Genomic DNA, 18440 nt, shown 5'->3' with positions numbered 1-18440 from the left:
ATTGCAAAATTAATTCCATTGAGGGCAATAGATAGTGATCCTTCAGTGAAGCTCTATTAAGGTCTCTAAAACCAACACATAATCTTATTTCTCCATTCTTTTTCCTCATACGTACTAAATTAGAAACCCAAGATGTGTGCTTAATGGGAAAAATAATGTTACCTTGGATCAACTTACTTAAGTCCACTTTAATGAGGTGTTCCAGCTTGGGATTCAAAGGTATTTGCCTTTGTCTTATTGATTTTACATCAGGTTCCAACTCTATGGTGTGTTGTGCTAACTCAGGGTTGAAACCTTTTAAATATCCATATTCCCAAGCAAACACATCAACAAATTCTTCAGAAAGTAAAAAAAAAACATGCTTCTCTTCATCAGTACATACCTTGCCAAGTTTCAAGAGCTTGTCTCTAAAAATCTCAATGGGCTCATAATGATCTTCTTTCACTGGCACGCTGGTCTTATCTCTCCTTACTTGATCATTAGTGTTGAAAATTGATTCCAAAGTTACTAACCCCTTTGGCAATTTGTTTTGACTTCAACTATAGAATCTGATTATCATACTCCTGCTATAATTTGTGTTGATTTCCATTAAAAAACAACTTTTTCAATCACAAAATTAATGATTTGTTCATCACTATCAAACACTTGCCAATTGACACTATTATCAGGCACTGATAGCCTTAGAACCACTTTTACTTAATGTTGTACCTCAACATTTCTTACCTCATTCGGAATATCAAATTGTGCTCCTAAGGAAGCCAATCTATCAACTTCCTTATTCTGATTTCTTGGAATAGACAACAAGTTAAAGGCATCAAACTCTTTAATAAGGTCCCAAATCCTATTCTAATACAACTTGAGAAAATAATTTTTTGTTACATTGATATTTCTTACCTGATTTGCTACCAACTCACTATCACCAAACACCTTCAAGAACTTGATTTTCTTCTTCCTTTCTCATTCAAGACCATGCACAAGTGCTTCATATTTTGTTGTATTGTTAGTAAAGCTGAATACAAATCTCATAGCTAAGTAGTATTTCTCACTGTTTATGGTGAAAAGTGGAAACAACAATATTGAAAGACTAAATGAATTCAACCACAAAACCCTAGCCTAACAACAACAAAGTTCTACCATAACATATGAAGATTACCTAAGACAATACAAATCAAATGAAATCACAAAGATTATACCATCACATATGAAAGTTCGAAAGCATAGAGTAGTCAACGGGGGGTAGTAGTCGGGGGTTGATAATGAAGGAAGCATCTCCTTATATAGAAGACACTATAAGAAATGGAGGGATAAGATTGAGAGGTGTAAAAGATAAATGGTCGGCTATGATTAGAGGGTACGTAGAGAAAATAATAAAATAATGAGAGGGTAGGTAGTGTAGTAATTAAGAGATGAATGACATGTGTCATGGGTAGAAAAGGCTAATGAATTAATTAAATAAATAAAGATTCATTTAATTAATAGAGGAAGTGGGATCAATTAAATAAATAAAAGTCTTTATTTAATTTAGAAAAAGGATAATTTAAATAAATAAATGTATTTATTTAAATGAGAAATAAGGCTAGAAGAGGATAAATGAATTAATTAAATAAATAAAGATGCTCTCAATGATATATATTAATTTTGCAATTGTAGAAATTTTGCCCCCAGTTATTTTGATATTAGGGGAGATCAAATCTTGTTCTTTTTGCTTTATAAGATGTTTATCCTTGACTTTTATTTTTTTAGAGTCCAATAGCTTCTGATTTTGATTTAGACTAAAGGAATTTTCTTTATTTTTGACTTTTAGATTTTTCTTTTCAAAGTTTAATTTTTTATCCCTAATGTGTAAGAGCTTTTGTAATTCTTGTTGATCCAAGTCTGGGAGAGGGGTGGAAATGGAAGGAGTGGATGATATGGTAAGGCTATGTGAGTTATCAAGAGAGCTGGCAATACGCTCAATAGATTCTTCGCTAGAACCACTCTTAGGAGTATTGATATCAAGAGGTGCTTGCACCACTAGAAGAGATTTGCATTCAGACTTAGTAGCTACCACACTAGGTGCTTCATACCCAATTCCTTGGCATTTCAAATTGTTTGTAGATTGTTCATGTTGACTGAATACCTTAGGAGACAGTGGAAATTGATCAACGTGAAAGATATACTCACCACATCCCTGATCTTTAATCTTGAATTTTTCTTTGAGCTCTGCTTGCTTTGATGTAGAAGGTTTCAAGGATTCTGGATCCACATATGTTGATGAAGGAATAGCTTCTCGATTGACTGGGATTGTTATTTCTGATTTAGGTCGCAGATTGTTGTAATATATGAACGTATTTGGGTCAACTTTGATGGTCACTTAAACTCCATTGTGTGGGAACTTGATACATCGATGATATGTAGATGGGACTGTGCTCATATCATGAATCCATGGGTGTCCCAAGAGTATGTTGTATGTGAGATCTAGATCAAGGACTTGACAAACCACATCTTTTGTAACTGGCCCAACTCTGAGAGGCAAGGTGACTGTTCCTTTGGATAAATGCTCTTTGTCATCATATGCCTTGATGGTAATTTTGTTTGTATCATTTATAGCCTTTTCAGAATATCCCAATTGTTTAATAGTTCTCAATGTACAAATGTTTAGAACTGCTCCTCCATCTATCAGGACTCATTGTATTCGATGTTTGTGTAGGAAGGCTTCAATGTGTAAAGGTGCATTATGTGGTTGGCTCATGGAGGCATCATCAACTTATGTGAATGTAAGGGAGTGTGGAATGGAAAGGTATCCCACCATGGCTTGAAACTGGTCCACATTCAGATCAGTGGGGACATAAGTGTCTCTCAAAGTTTTGTCAAGAATGGCTTTATGTGCGGGGTATATGCGTAAAATTTCAAGGATGGAGATAAGTGCAAGTGTCTTCCCTAACTATTCTACAAGGTCATACTCAGGTTTGGTTGATCAAGAAGCAGTGTTTTTAGCTGGAGCACCTTGCAAAGCGAATTTACCTCGACGAGTTGTAACATTACATTCAGAGGTAGGTTCGGAAGAAGATCCGATTCCTTTTAGGACAATCTTGGGTCTTTGGGTAGAGGTCTCAGGCATTTTGTCCTTGATGATAATGGTAGAGACATAATTGTCCATAGAAATGTGATTGATAGTTGAATCATAGTTATAAGATGCTCTGGTATAGTTGGTTTGGTCATCTGTGGCTTTAGCTTTTCCCTTGTCATGTTTTTGGAATGGTTCCTTAAACATTTCATGTTCTTGATTGGATGAGTGTCCTTCAATCTCAATGCCACCTCTATCAATGGGATCTTGAATGATGTTTTTCAGTCGATGACAATTTCCTATTTTATGTCCCTTGCTTTTATGAAATTCACAATATTCATCATCATTCCACCAATTTGGTTTAACCTTTGGCTCATATGGAGGCAAATTTGGAATTGTTATTATTTTGTTTGCCACTATATTTTTTAAAACTGACTCAAGTGGTTCTCCCAATGGGGTGTACTTCCTTCATGATTTGGAAGTTGTTTGAGTATTCACTTGACTGTTTGTAGAGCTTGATCCGGAAAAAATGATTTTGGGTCACACTGTATTGGCATCAACAACACCATCATTGACTGTGTTCTTGTTTTTATTCCAAAATCTTGGCTTATCTTTTCCTTTAAAGTCCTCTTTGTTTTCTTTGAATATCCTAATGACTCCTTGTTCAATTAGGACCTTCTCTATTGCTAAGCCTTTTTCAATAACGTCTTTGAAGGTGGACAAACAAGATTTTATTAGGTCATAACCAATGTCTTTGTTAATATTCTAGGTGAACATCTCTACCATTTGTTTTTGTGGAATTTCACAAGAGCATTTGTTGGCTAGATTTCTCCATCTTTGTAAAAATGATGAAAAATATTCTCCATCCTTTTGTTTGGTGCTGCACAAAGTAGTGACTGATATATCTGTCTCTACGTTGTATGAGAAATGTTGGATAAATGCCTCTACTAAGTCACCCCATGACTTAATTCCAGGTGGGAGTTGGGAGAACCATTCCATAGCTTGATCGCCTAAGCTCTGTGGGAATAATCTCATAAAATATGTCTCTTCTACTGCTACCTCAATGCAAGTTGTGAAAAACTATCTTATATGTGCCTTAGGATCTCCTTTGCCTTTGTACTTATCAAACTTAGGTGTCGTAAAGTGTGTAGGAAATGGAGGCATTGGAATGATTTTATCAAATGGATAGGGACATATGTCTCTCATTGTGTAAGTTGGCTTCGGTGTATTTATGTCCTCCATTTTTTTTATAAGTCCTTTATTTGTTGTTCCAAATTGTTCTTAGGTGGAGACCGACTTCTTGGACCATACCCCATGCCTGAACCACCGGGTAAAGGAAGAGCATGTTGCATATATGGATGGTATTGATCATACACATGTTCATATGGAGGGGGTCTATAGTGGTGTTGCGTATAAGGACCACCTAGTATGGAGTCATAATGAGGAATGAAATATATGTTTTATCCATGTATACCATACTCTACATGAATGTCATGAGTTTGTTCTAGTGTGTTGCCCCCAAATTTGACACGGGGTTTCCTTGTGTCCAAATTTTGAACCTGCCTTTGGATATCCAATTGCCTTGGTGGTTGGTCCTTAGCATTGGTATGTGATTGAGTATATTTTTCTACATAAGACTTCCATAATGGTCTACGAAAGTGAGTATCATAAGCTTGACCATGTGTGTATGGGACCTCAGGTTTTTGAACAAAGATGATGGTGATTCAGGCACAAGATGTGGTCCTCTATTGCCTCCACTATTAGGCCTCCTTTGATCCATGTTGAGGTGAGGTTGTTGCAAAGGTCGATTTTCCATTATTTGAGACATGTCAAAATCATGAGGGATTTTGGCTCCACTTTGTGCCATCACTTGTAAGAAGTATTGTCTATCTCTCCTCATTATTTCCTCAACCAATTGATTGAAACGAGGATCCATAATGGAGTCTTCCACTTCTGTTGAATGTATTGAAATGTTGTCCGTATTGTCATTGTGTGTATCATTGTTGTTTGTATTGTCCATGTTCTCAAGATTTGGAATGTTTCTATAAGCATCCATGTTAGGTAATGTGGTATGATCAAAATTGAAGAAGATATCATTGTCATACTCATAAGAACTCATGTTTGTAGACTATTGAGCCTCTTTAGCTCCTCTCCTATGTTTTTGAGAACGGGTTTCAACCATGAACTAGGTATTGACCAAGATGTGTGAGACTAAATGAAAATGGAAAGATATGAAAGACCAAGAGTTGGATGGAATGTAAATGAATTTGAAGTGTACTTGCAATGTCCAAAGTGTAAGATCAAGTATGTATATAGTAGAGTAGGTGTGACTTCCAAAGAGATGATAGTTTCTCTTGATGAGGTAAGTTGACCTTGACTCTAAGTAAGACCAAATGAGACCCAAAGGTGATAGACCTTGATGAGGGACCACTTAGCAAAATGTTGTTGTATGTAATATGTTGACAAAGTATGATGAGGACAAGCAAGTAACCTTTTGACTCAATTTTAGACAAATGTGTATGTAATGTAAGGTGTAAAGCAATGATGGACTTTGTGAGACCCAAAGACAGGTTGAATTCTAGATGAAAACCTGAAGAGATATCTTAGGAAGCTCAAGAAGTCTGAAACTGATTGCTCTTGTTTGTTGGACTGTAAATTTTTCTAATTTGTGAAGTTGTTTTGTTGTGACCCAATCTGAAATTTTGACTGTATTTCCATGACAAGAGGACACAATGTTGATGAAGACTCAATGTTTGCAAATGTTTAGACTCAAAAATGACTCAAAGAAAAGTGTGTTGTTTGATGTAAAATTATTTTGCATGCATTTGAAGACACAAAAGACACAATGTTTTGATGTTTGGTCTTGAATGTTTGATAGTTCAAAATAAGACAAGCACAATTCTTATGGTTGGCCAAGACAAAAGTTGTTGATCCCACATGAGGCTACGCAATTCAGAGCGGATACTTAGATACTTGACCCCACTGGCTCCACCCTCAGCACTCACTTCTCAGGGCAGACAAGCATCAATCCCCACAAAAACTCCCCGTGGAAAACTTTGTATCTCTACTAAGAACTGTATGTGTGTGGGCCGCTCCAGAGGTCCGACCTCTTGCCCAAACAACTAGAAGGATTTTGGCTTCTAAAACAAAAAGGTGCTAGTAAGGACATTCGCTCGTGTGGCCATACATGCGACACTTTCAGCTCTGTAAATACAAAAAACTCCCAGCCGGTAGGGGTTACAGCCTACAACTGATCAAATAAATTTGATCAAACGGGTTTATGGGGAGACATAGTGTTGGTATGAACTAATCAACACATGTTATCCATTGTTTTCACCATGAATACAGTTGTTTATAGTGGTTCAGAAAAGGATGGCTTTTCCTCGCTACCACTTGGGTCGTTCTCTCCTCACTAGTAGTCCTAATGACCACACAGGGAGACAAGCCCTCTAAAGATTAAACAAAAAGAGCCTATTGCCCAAGACACAAAAGACACTGGTTCAATTTTAGTGCACCAATTGAAGTGTTTGATAATCTATGAAAACAAGGCACAATAAAGATCAAAAGAAAATCCTTGTCAAGGTCCTACAACAAAGATTTATTAGTAGTTTGGATTGTTTCAAATGATCACCCCTTCCTGCAAGCACACAAGTTAGGTAAATTTTAGATCCAAAAAACTTTGTGAAATAGAGGCCTTCAACAATGCGTTTTATTGATCAATTCAAAGATCTGATTCATCATAAAAAAATACCACCTGTAAAATTTCAAAATATTTCCAAAAATGTAAGAAAATCCAAAAAATTTGCTAATTTGCTCCAAAAATTAATTTTTTATGAAAAATAATAAAAAATTCATATAAAATGCAAAATTAATCCAAAAAATATGAAATTTTTACTTGACACTCCCGATGACCTTCCAAACCTGAATAAAAAAATTCCTGCAAACTTTCTAAGCAATTTGTGAGACATGAGCAAAATAATGTCAAACCCCAATTTTCAAAGATCCGATTTTTTGGAAATGATTTTGCATCAAAATTAAAATCACAAAGAACAGAACCTGTGTATAATTTTGAGTGATTTCCAAAAATGTAAGAAAATCCGAAAAAATCGCTAATTTGCTCTCAAAATTATTTTTTTATGAAAAATCATAAAAAAATCATGGAAAATGCAAATGTGCTCCAAAAATTCTGAATTTTGGATTGAGAGTTCTTAATATTGTCTTTAAAGGATCCTTAATTTATTAAATAAATAATATATTAAAATGTATTTATTTAAATGAGAAATAATGAATTTAAGGTGTCTACACTCACCACTTGGAGAAATAAGCATTGTACCACCACCTATACCCACTTTTCTTCTAGAACCATCATAATACAATTTCCAAAGTTCATTAGAATGCTGCTCACTTTATTGATCTTCATCTTTTACCAAGTTATTTATAGCAGCATCTTGTTCATGAATCATATAGATCCCTAGATCTAGTGCATCCATGTGACTAAAAGGGTCTACCTCATGGTTCTCAATTTCCCACTCATCCAAAATGAGATTAGGTATGCCTTCTATGGGTGTATTTGGATCTTGGATAGCAGGTAGTTCTTCATGATCATGAATGGAAAGATTTGAATTTATAGGGTTAGGATTATAAGGTTCGATATGATCATTTGCCAATGGTTATGATTTTATAGTGACCTTGGTGCCATACCTTGTTCTAAAAAGCATGTGTGACCAATCTGAAGAAAGGCATCCTCCCAACTTTGCAATAAAATATCTAGAAAGCACATGGCAAAGAATGGTGGTAGGTCTATAACATGGATATCTCGTGGGATTACAAAATTTGGGCATGCATGCAGGGTAAGACCAAGATTTCTAATCACACCAACTGTGCTTATTTTTGTTCCATCTAATTGGACAACTCCTTTGGAAATAGGTTCATAAGACAAACCAAGTTTATTATCTAGTTGTTTGGGTATCACAGAGTTGCTTGCTTCTGGATCAATCATGTATTTATGGACTAGGTGTTGGCCAAAAATCAAAGTCACATAAAATGGAGGTGGTTTAACTACTTGGGTAGGTTGATCATTCTTTACTTTGGAATCATTTTTAAGGACAACTTTGGGCTGATCTTTAGGAGGCTCATCTGACAATGGCATATTGGCTAAGGCCTCTTGCAATAAATCTTTTTTTCCAAGGATATGCAAAGCATCTAGCATTGACATGGCTGCAATAGCTTTCTTCATTGAATCAACAATGTAAAAAATAGGAGCACTAACCTTTTGTTGTCCTAACTGTGTTTGAACTGGTCATGGTTGAGCTTTAGGTTGATCTTCGCTTGCTACAACCTTCCCTCTTGGCAAGGTTTGAATATTTTGAGTAGGTAGAGGTCTTGTGTTGGCTTATTGGCTTGTAGAAGCCTATTTTTTTCCTTTATCAGCTTGATGTTGGCTTGTATTAGGTTGTTGTTGACTCTTATCAGCTTGCTATCCAATGTCTATAACCCTTTTTTTGACCTTGTGTTGGTTGCTATAGGAGTATAAGACTTCTTTTGTCCCTATGGGTGATTAACCCCACAAAATTCTTCACCTTGCCAATTCACTAAAGTCATATCAGGATTGCACTATTCATCATTAGTTACTCATCCTACGTCTTGAAAAGACATAGCATTATTTTGAACCATAAGAGCCTGAGCTTGCATTGCATTAGAACAGGTGGCTTGATTGTGTGGTTGGTTACATGGGTAACACCAATCACAATCTTGTGCCATATTATTTTGCATAGGTACAATCTCTTTTGAAAAGCTAGCAACATTAGGATTTTATGGATGAGAAGGTCTTGCATTATAATTTCTCCTTTGGTTCTAAGGATTAGCTTGGTAATGTGGCATATTAGACTAATATGGAGCTTGATAAGGTTTAGGATTTTGGGCTACTTGCTTCTTGATATTCACTACATCATTACCCAAAGTCTTTAACAAGCCTTTTATCTCTGATAGATCTTGGAATTGATTTGGGACAACTTTCTCTTAGGGTGTAGCTTGATAACTTAGTGCTAGAACGGTAGGGACAACAACTATAGGAGGTATTTGCAATAGAATAGATGGTTGTAAATTTGGAAAAATAGGCATTGGAGGCCTTGGTGCTATTTTATCAGCTTGAATTAGGCTATTTTCATCTCTAATAGCAATATCAAAGGCTTGTGGTAAGGTTGTACCACCCATGGATTGAATCATTACTAAGATACCACTATTAAAAGCTTCGAGATAGTATAAGAAAGCATGTTCAGGAGAGGGTCTTATCGTAACAAGTATTTTGTTCTAAGTCTTCTCGAAACAAAAGTTGAAATCCATCATGTACTCATGTGGAGATTTCTTAATGGCATTGAGATGCTCCACCAATGATAGATGGTTTGATTTATCTTTGAAATGCTTGCAAAGAGGATCACCCAATTGATCCCAACTATCAATAGAGCCAATTGACAAGCCTCTAAACTACTGGAGTGTTTTTCCTTTGAAAGAGGCTGCAAGCAACCTCATTGCAACATTTTCTTGCATGATATTCTGGACTCCACACAAGGAGGCTACACCTCTGATGTGCTCTGTAGGTGTAATTTGATCCTCTCTAGTGAAGAATGGCAAGCTTTACAGGGCTGCTACAGGCATGTCATCATGTTGTACAAGATTCAAAGGGCTACCCTAATTAAAAGGCATAAAAGGTTGAACTCTTGGTTGATTATGAGCCATTGGATTAAAAGGTGGGTTCCTTGGAGGATTTACTGGTTGATTTGAGCTACTAAATATTGAAACTGAAGCAACCAAGGAGGAAGATCTAAGATTAGGAGGGGTAGATTATGTCCTCCTTGATGGAGAAGGATCTGGATCTCTTCTAGCCGATCTCCCTTTCCTTTTAGGTGATGAAAGCTGCAACTATTCAAAAGAATTTGAACTTGGCCTTGTTTGTCTTGAACTTGACCTCATTTGTATCCTTCTCATAAGATGAATTTAATTGTATACTCTTCAATTTAATTATTTGATGTGATAAATGTTGTTATGATCACCTCACATAATCATACATGTTGTTAAACTTAATGTTATTTTTATTATTAAATAATATAAATAATATATTCATTAAAATCCATGTTACGATATCTTATCAATCAATATAAAAATCAATAAAACTTTAAATAATTTAACCAGTAATAATATCAAAATTGAATGTGGCATTTATATGCATATTTGTGTTAATCCATATTATTATTGTAGTTAATATTATTAATAAACATGAAAAAAATAGTAATTTAAATATTTTATGAAATGTAAATAATATCGTATTTTCTTATTTTCCTTTCTCAAAAGTGGTTTTGGAATAAAGTTAGACTTATCTTTTTTAATTAATAAAAAATAATAATGTATTTAATATAAAAAATGTTATATTTCAATATAATATAACAAATCTTTAAAAATTTAGTCAAATCTTGTATCCAGTTTATGGAATTGATTGTGTGAGCACTTTTTAACCATCAACGTTTTGAATCACACTCTATGATTCATCATTAGGATGCAAGAGAGTTTAAGAAGTTGAAAGATGATGATGAATCTTTCAACTCCTTAAACTCTCTTGCATCCTGATGATGAATCACAAAGTGAGATTCAAAACATTGATGGTTAAAAGTTGCGCACACAATCAATTCTAGAAACTGCATACAAGATTTGAATGGATTGTGGAAATCTTATAGCTTTGAATTTAGTCAAATCTTTAATATTAATATATATTTCCATTTTAAATCATTTATTTTATTCTAAAGATGATTAAATTTATTTGCATAAAACGAAGTATAATAATATTAATTTTGAATAAATCAAGTTTTTATTTTTACCTCTTTTCAAATATTTATTTGTTCTTCTATAGCTCTTTTTATCAATATGTCGAATGTCAACTCCAACTAACAAATATATTTCAAATTATTTTATAACTAATAATAATATTGGAGATTTTTACATATGAACAATTTTTTTTATATTTTCTATTTCTCTTCTTAAATCAAGTATTTATTTTTAATTTCACTCTTCGACTCTTTTAAAATATTTAGTTGTTCCTCTTTAGCTCTTTTTATGATATATTTGGAATGTACAAGGACCATAGGACAATACCACAAGGGGCCTAGTTATTGCCTATGTTACAATTACCATTCATTGGATTTCACTATCTAAAAGCCCACTAAAAAATCATCTAGTGACCCAATAGTTGCCCATTGGTATATCCAATAGTTAGATAAAAAGTTAGTAATTAATATCGATTGTGCAATTTTATTGAATGAATGAATGAATCATTTTAATGACATCCACGAGACTAAACAGTCTATGGGATCGAGACAACTTTATTGGTAACAAAATTGTACAATTATTAGGGCATTTGTGTATAAGTATTGGATCAACTGTGCAAATTTTTTGTTTGTCAAAGTGGGGCAATAGGGTATGTTTCAGATGACATTTTGGAATGACCACTGTTTGACCCTTGCGCACATAAGTAGTTGAGTCTATATGAAGACAACCAAAAAAAAATTGAAATTCAATATATCAAACTATAACGAAGACAAATAAAAAACCTTGGAAATCCAATGTATCAAACTATAACGACTATTGATACTCTTCCCTAGATATATGAAATGAACTCATTTGAAAGCTTGTTTGAGACTTCTTCCAATTGGTGACTAGGGGAGAGGGACCAATAGTCGTTAGGGCTAACTTCGTCAACATGTAGCCGTCACATGGAATATCATAAGACCTTCGTTTTTTTAGAAATGTAAAATGGACACTTAACTATCTACAACTAAGATTTGAAAACACGACTCATCATACAACTCGTCAAAATAACGCGTCTAATGCAAAGTCTCTAAAAAATAGATTTTAAAAAATTCAACCAAAACTTAATCTAAAAATCCAAAGGAGAAAATATTGATTGGTGCAAACACAAGTTTACACAATTTAACGTATGCATCCTGCCTGGGTTACTCGATTTACCATATGCGTTATGCCTATATGCCATATTATGTAAGCTGCCCAACACACGTCTGCACGATTTTGTCAGGAATGGCGGAAATAGCGTCATTCAAGTCTTAACGGTGAGTTGATTTAATGGGGCTCTGACCATCTAGAATACCAAGTAGGATTCATACCACCGACCATGCCAGCCTGTCACTTCACTCGCCCATTGGAGTATACACAGTGAATATGTACACGCTAGGAAGTATATACAGTGAATACAGACCTATCTGTCATGGCAGCTGTACAGAAGAAGAGGGTAGTAATTGTGGTTTTAAAGTTCTCTCAAAATACTAGGTAGGAGTGGGCCCACTGAAAACTAATCTTAATTTACCCAACACTACTTTTCCTGTTTTGTTTGCGTGCAGAGAGTTCAATTGCGTTTTTTCTCGTTCGGAATTCAAAATTGGAGGCGCAATACCTGGTCCGCAATTTCGATTTTAGATCTCCATTTGATTGGAGACTCGGCTTAACATTTCAACTTAAAAAAATTTACATCTCTATAAAGACCTAAGATTTCCAGAGCATAACCCAAGAGTCGTACAATTCAATTAGTGTTTAGCGATTGCAAGCCTGGATTTGCATATACACAGTATATTAGGACAAGAAGTACATACACAGTGTATATACGAGCCTGAATTTGCATGTACACAGTAAATATTCGGACAAGTACATACACAGTGAATATACGAGCCTGGATTTGCATATACACAGTAAAATTAGGGTAAGAAGTACATACACAGTGAATATCCGTCATGGCGGCAGTGCAGAAGAAGAGGGTGGTTATTGTGGGAGGCGGAGTTGCAGGGGCCAACGCTGCCAAGGCCTTGGAAGACCACGCTGACGTCACGCTTATAGATCCGTATGTCATGGAAGTCTCTGGTTTTTCTGATTTTTTCTGATTTTTTTTGTAAATTTTGTCTTGTTAGAAGGAGAATTTGAAATGGATTTTATTTGATTACAGAAGGATTATTTTAAAATGCCTCATGTCATGAAGGTTTTGAGTTTTTCTGATTTTAAGATAATTAGTTTTTCATAATCTATAATGGATTAGACTGTGTATGCTTATTTGCATCAATGTTTCAATATTTCCATCATCAGAATGATTAAAAAGGGTATATCAAGAAAATCTTCAATTTTTTGCCTTTTTTTTATCTCTGTAAATTTCTGTTTCATTAGAAGGAGAATGCATCAGAATGATAAAAAGGGTATATCAAGAAAATCTCTAATTTTTTGGTTTTTCTGATCTCTGTAAATTTTTGTTTCGTTATAAGGAGAATTTGAAATGGGTTTGATTTGATGACAGGAAGGAGTATTTTGAAGTACCATATGCGAAACTAAGGTGTATGGTGGAGCCAAGGTTTGCGGAGAAATCTGTGTTTCTGCACAGCGAATATTTGAAGAAGGTGAAGCTTATTGTGTCAACTGTGACGGGCATGACAGAGGAGGCGGTTGTAACTGCTTCAGGGGAAGAAGTAAAGTATGATTTTCTGGTGATTGCCTCTGGGACTCCTCATACTGGCCCTTCTACAAGAACTGAGAGAGAGAAACAAATTCAAGCAGGTAAGCTACCCATTAACTACCATGTTTGGTTGATTACATGGGCAGAAAGATTGATAAATTCCCTAGTTTGGGAGACTGCTTTAAAGTTTTCTTTTGTTTTGGGTGATCATTAGAATGAATTCATTAAATATTTTTAAAATACTAGCATATAGCATCAAGTAATGTGAAAAGTGTGTTTAGTTAGCTTGATGGAGGGTGAAGGGGGTAAGCCGATCAAATTTCAATTTTGAGTTTTAAATTGGAAAGAGACAAGTTCATGGTCACATGATCATCCTCACGCAAACTGTTAGGTTTTTAAACTCTAATGACACATCAAATATGGACTCTTAGATCAACTCTTCCTCACAACTCTTAGCAAATACTCTTGAATGGATTAGGTCACTTGCATCAATATGGAATTCAAATAACAAGTATGAGAAAGCAATTAATTTAGCACATTCACAAGAAAATTATAGATCACATGATGCAAAGATTTATCTAGAGAAATTCCAAAAAAGGGGTGAAATTTTTTAGGAAGGGTATGGATTCAATATCCCATCATTGTTTATTTTTTGTTCCTTTCGTAGCCACATAACATAAAGGGGGGAGATGGACAATCACATTGAAAAGGGAATGATTGTACTCTTGTAATTGTCATACTACCCATTCATCCACATTGCCACCTAAATGAGTGTCTTCTCAAGCCCAATAGTAGTTAGTATGGAAGGAAAGTGTTGCCTACTATAGGAAATACCAACAATTATTGCCTCCAATGGTTAATAATTTCTCAACCCATATAACGATTTGTTGGCATAAGATAACCCTACTTAACCATACAAAACATGACCAATAAATGTCACCTAAATGCTAATAAGAAACAAAATAGTCTTGTTGAAAACCCTTCACCTTAACAACATCTAACATGTAGGATTGACTAGAATTGACTTGCATTGAAAGCATATAAATGGATAATTGGTTCTAAGACTCCATGATGTTATTTCAGACCACCACCAACAAGCTATTAGAATCAAACACCAACCATAAATTAACAATTGAAACTCCTAGCATTCGTAACATTATTGAAAGCAATACAAAGTGTATGCGGGAAAAGTGGGTTAATAAAATTCAATATGTGAAAATATTACTAAATTACTTGTCCACACACACACACAGGGCTTCTTGGTGCAAGCTATGGAATAACGAAGTGTTACTCAACTTCCCAAGGTGGGTCCCATGGTTCTCTATCTCACAATGTCCCTTAAACCAATGTTTTTGCTCTACACAAAGCACTTAAATAAAATGGCTTTAAAAGAATATTCATTTCAAATGACTTACAACATATTACTAATTTAACTGTAATAGTGTTAAAGGGACTCTCTTTGCTACAAGTGGACTTATAGCAATACAAAATACTCTTGGATTCATCTTGTTGTCCTCTTTGTTGAAAGTACACTTAATGTAACTTGTGTTCAATTATAGAACAATATTTGATCCAAACATGCAACCAATTTTTAGATCATTTCTCCTTGACCAAGAGGTTTTTGGTCCCAAAAAGTCTCAAGACACATTGTAACAACTCCTTTACCATATCTTCATGAGATGCACTTCACCTTATTTAATAACTCGATATTTCACCAATAATCATTTTTTTATGTTTTCCTTGCCCAGTTCACCTTACATTCTTATCAAGAATGACATCACCCTCTAATTCATGCATCTCTTTTTTATCTAATGAAAAAAGAATTATCCCTCTAGCTTTTCATCCAACACAAATGATTCAAATAATCATAACCACCCAATATTACATAAAAAATATCTTCATATATACTTTGGGAATTTTAAATTAAAATAATTTTACATCACCTACTCTATGATCTAAGTAGACCATACCATAGAGGTTTCAATTTTGTATAGGTGTTTGCTATCTCTCCTTTCTCAAGTAGACCTAAATTGTATCACCAATATGAAATTTGTCTTCCATCTAAGGCTAATCATGACACTTATTGCATTTGAATTGGGATTGTTTTTTCTCTCTCAATCTTAGAAATGTATCTACACACCACCTTCATGAACGTGTGAGTTTTATCAAACTCAAAGTTACCATTTTCTAGCTCCTTGACTATCCAAAATAGGGATCAAGTGGGTGTGGTGAGATAAAATAAAATATGTCTTGGAAGTGTAAGAAATTCAATGAAGAGTGAATGACCTTATTGTATAAGTGTTAAATATACTATTTGTTCATTCCAACCCTTGGAATACTTCTGATTATATATCCTTAATTATACTTACAATATTCTAGTGACAACACTTGTCCATCCATTTCATGATAAAATGGATGGATAATTTGAATATTTATGAATTCTTTTTATTAAAAATATATATTTTTACTTTAATATTTAATATCATGATTTAAGCTAATATATATGAGTATGGCAAGCTTGTACACCCTCAACCATTCCATGTAGTGATTTTTTAAAAATAATTTTATGTTAGAAGGATAAGCATTATGATATTTTTGTAGCATGTAAATATTATCTTTATAAATTGTTATTTTAAATTTAGGATCAAAGTTTTTTAAATATATATTTTTTATTTTTAGAAGTTCTTTTATACATATTTCAATTTAAGAATAGAACTTGAATTAACATATCCATTCACGTATTTAATATTCATTTTATTGTTGCATTATATTCACTTTTAATTTTTTTTACTCGTATAGCCTATTCCTATCATAATGCAATTTATTTGATGCATATACTTAATTTAGCTATAGTAACATTAATTTTAAAGTGTTTTTAGATAGAAATATGTATACTTAAAATAGATAAATTGGGTTTAAAGGTTGATAATTTTTATTCTTTATCTTGGATTGACAGAAAACAAGAAGATTAAGGATGCTAAGACAATTCTAATCATTGGAGGAGGAGCTGCTGGAGTGGAGTTGGCTGGAGAGATAATAGCAGACTTTCCAGAAAAAAAAGTTATTCTCCTCCACTCTCGTCCTAGACTCCATGATATTTTGGGAGAGAAGGCATCTCAAAAATCTCTCACTTGGTTGAAGGGAAAGAATGTGGAGGTGCATCTTAATGAACGTATTGACTTGAGCAACATTTCAGAGACAACAACAAGCTTCACCACAAATAGTGGGAAGACCATCATTGCAGATTGTCATTTTCTCTGTACAGGTCAGAAGTTGGGGTCCTCATGGTTGAAGGATTCCATGTTTGGGGATGTTGTGGATGAACGAGGCCAAATCAAGGTGGATAAATCTCTACGAGTTGAAGGAACAACAAATGTCTTTGCAGCGGGGGATATTGTTAATGTTAAGGTAAGATCATTATAATAAGATAGTATATTTATTTATTTTTATTTTTATTTATTTGTTTAATCGAAGTTTAAACAAGACCCAATTATTAATTATTTCTCTAGATGTGATTGAGTGGTAAAGTTGAACTTTACTATCAAATATGATAAGTGGATTGATAATATTCTACTTATCTTTACTCAAATATCTATTCTTTCATGTATTTAAATCATATTTTTGCTTAAAAATTTATGGGATTGTATTTTTAAATGGTAAAATATTTGGCTCTACTTCAAGCATGGACCACTTTAGTATAACAACACATAGTTCAATGGCGAAATAGTCAATATTGATTGTACATTGGTACATGCCTACAAATATTTAATAATTGTCCTATTTTTATTGGTAGAAATTTACCTTTAACCATTGAATGGTTTATTGTTTAAGAATACTTAGTTGAAATTTCCTCCTCCTAAAATATTTGTCTCATTAATAACCCTATATTACACCATCCACTCAAAAAAGTATTTCTTTATCATAGTATTGTGCTTCATTAACTAACTAAAACTTAAAATAATGTTGGATGGTACAGGAATTGAAGCAAGGAAGAAGTGCAACATTGCATGCACAATTGATTGCAGAGAATATAAAGAAGCTCTCTAAAAATCCAAATGAATCAAAATTGAGCACTTATAAAGCATCGCCAGATGTTGCCACAATAAGCTTAGGTAGGGACACAGCGGTTACACAACTACCCTTTGGGACATTTTGTAACCGCTTAATTGGCATGCTTATATCCAGAGACTTGTTTGTTAGTTATACTCGCAAAGGCTTTGGCCTTAAAGCATAAAGTTTCCTAAAAAGACAAGTTAGATTATTCACTTATTATTAATATTTTTTCTTGTGGGAATTCAGAGACATGCTAGAGTGTTGCTTGAAAATTAAATAGTATTTTTTCATGTTGAAAATGTAACCAAGAATACTTTTTCTTCTCAATTGTAAAGCATTAGTTTTCTAGATTCAATATAATTGGTGCGTTAGATTGTAGATGCTCTTTGCTTTATTTATTTTCTCAAGAATAGTGTTTATATCTAAATATTTTGATTGCACATCACACAATGCATTTTTATAAAGCACAAATAAAAATAAAAAATTAGTTACACTATAAAAACTAGAAACCATTATTTGTGAATGAACAAAAGTGTAAACATAAATTAAACTATTCAATGCTCAAAAAATTAGGCCAGCGATTCCCTATAATAACATTTTGTAAAGAAAAATATCATTTTCGTAAGAAGCTATCTAGACTATTTAATTAAATAATGTTAATAAATATATAATCAAAATAAATAATAGAGTTGGGTAGCTATTAGAATAATAAGTGATAAATTAGGAAATTAAATGTGATGGGATAATGACACGTAGCTTAGCTCTTAGAACTATGATGAAAGAATTTGATGCAACATAGAACTCATTTACTTGGGTATCAAGAAAAAAAGGTATATTTGATGTGTC

At 33.8% G+C, this 18440-nt stretch overlaps 1 protein-coding gene across 1 annotated transcript; it reads left to right on the top strand.

Annotated features, from left to right (window-relative positions):
- Positions 1 to 12437: 12437 nt before the first annotated feature.
- LOC131032116 (uncharacterized) lies at positions 12438 to 17972 on the top strand. The gene is made up of 4 exons (XM_057963044.2): positions 12438 to 12941; positions 13386 to 13642; positions 16498 to 16949; positions 17518 to 17972. Exons 1-4 carry the CDS (start codon positions 12835 to 12837, stop codon positions 17773 to 17775), a joined length of 1074 nt encoding a protein of 357 aa, XP_057819027.1. The 5' UTR covers positions 12438 to 12834; the 3' UTR covers positions 17776 to 17972.
- Positions 17973 to 18440: the final 468 nt, after the last annotated feature.

Source organism: Cryptomeria japonica, chromosome 4, assembly GCF_030272615.1.
Source record: "Cryptomeria japonica chromosome 4, Sugi_1.0, whole genome shotgun sequence".
Lineage (NCBI taxonomy): Eukaryota > Viridiplantae > Streptophyta > Pinopsida > Cupressales > Cupressaceae > Cryptomeria > Cryptomeria japonica.
The sequence above is the reverse complement of the archived record's forward strand: the minus strand, read 5'-3'. Positions and strand labels throughout refer to the sequence as shown.

Bases quoted from the DNA above. Each gene is read 5' to 3' on its own strand.
- LOC131032116 (XM_057963044.2), top strand. From the start codon at position 12,835: ATGGCGGCAGTGCAGAAGAAGAGGGTGGTTATTGTGGGAGGCGGAGTT. The intron at 12,942-13,385 runs GTATGTCATGGA...ATTTGATGACAG, and splicing joins GACGTCACGCTTATAGATCC to GAAGGAGTATTTTGAAGTAC. The intron at 16,950-17,517 runs GTAAGATCATTA...TGGATGGTACAG, and splicing joins GGGATATTGTTAATGTTAAG to GAATTGAAGCAAGGAAGAAG.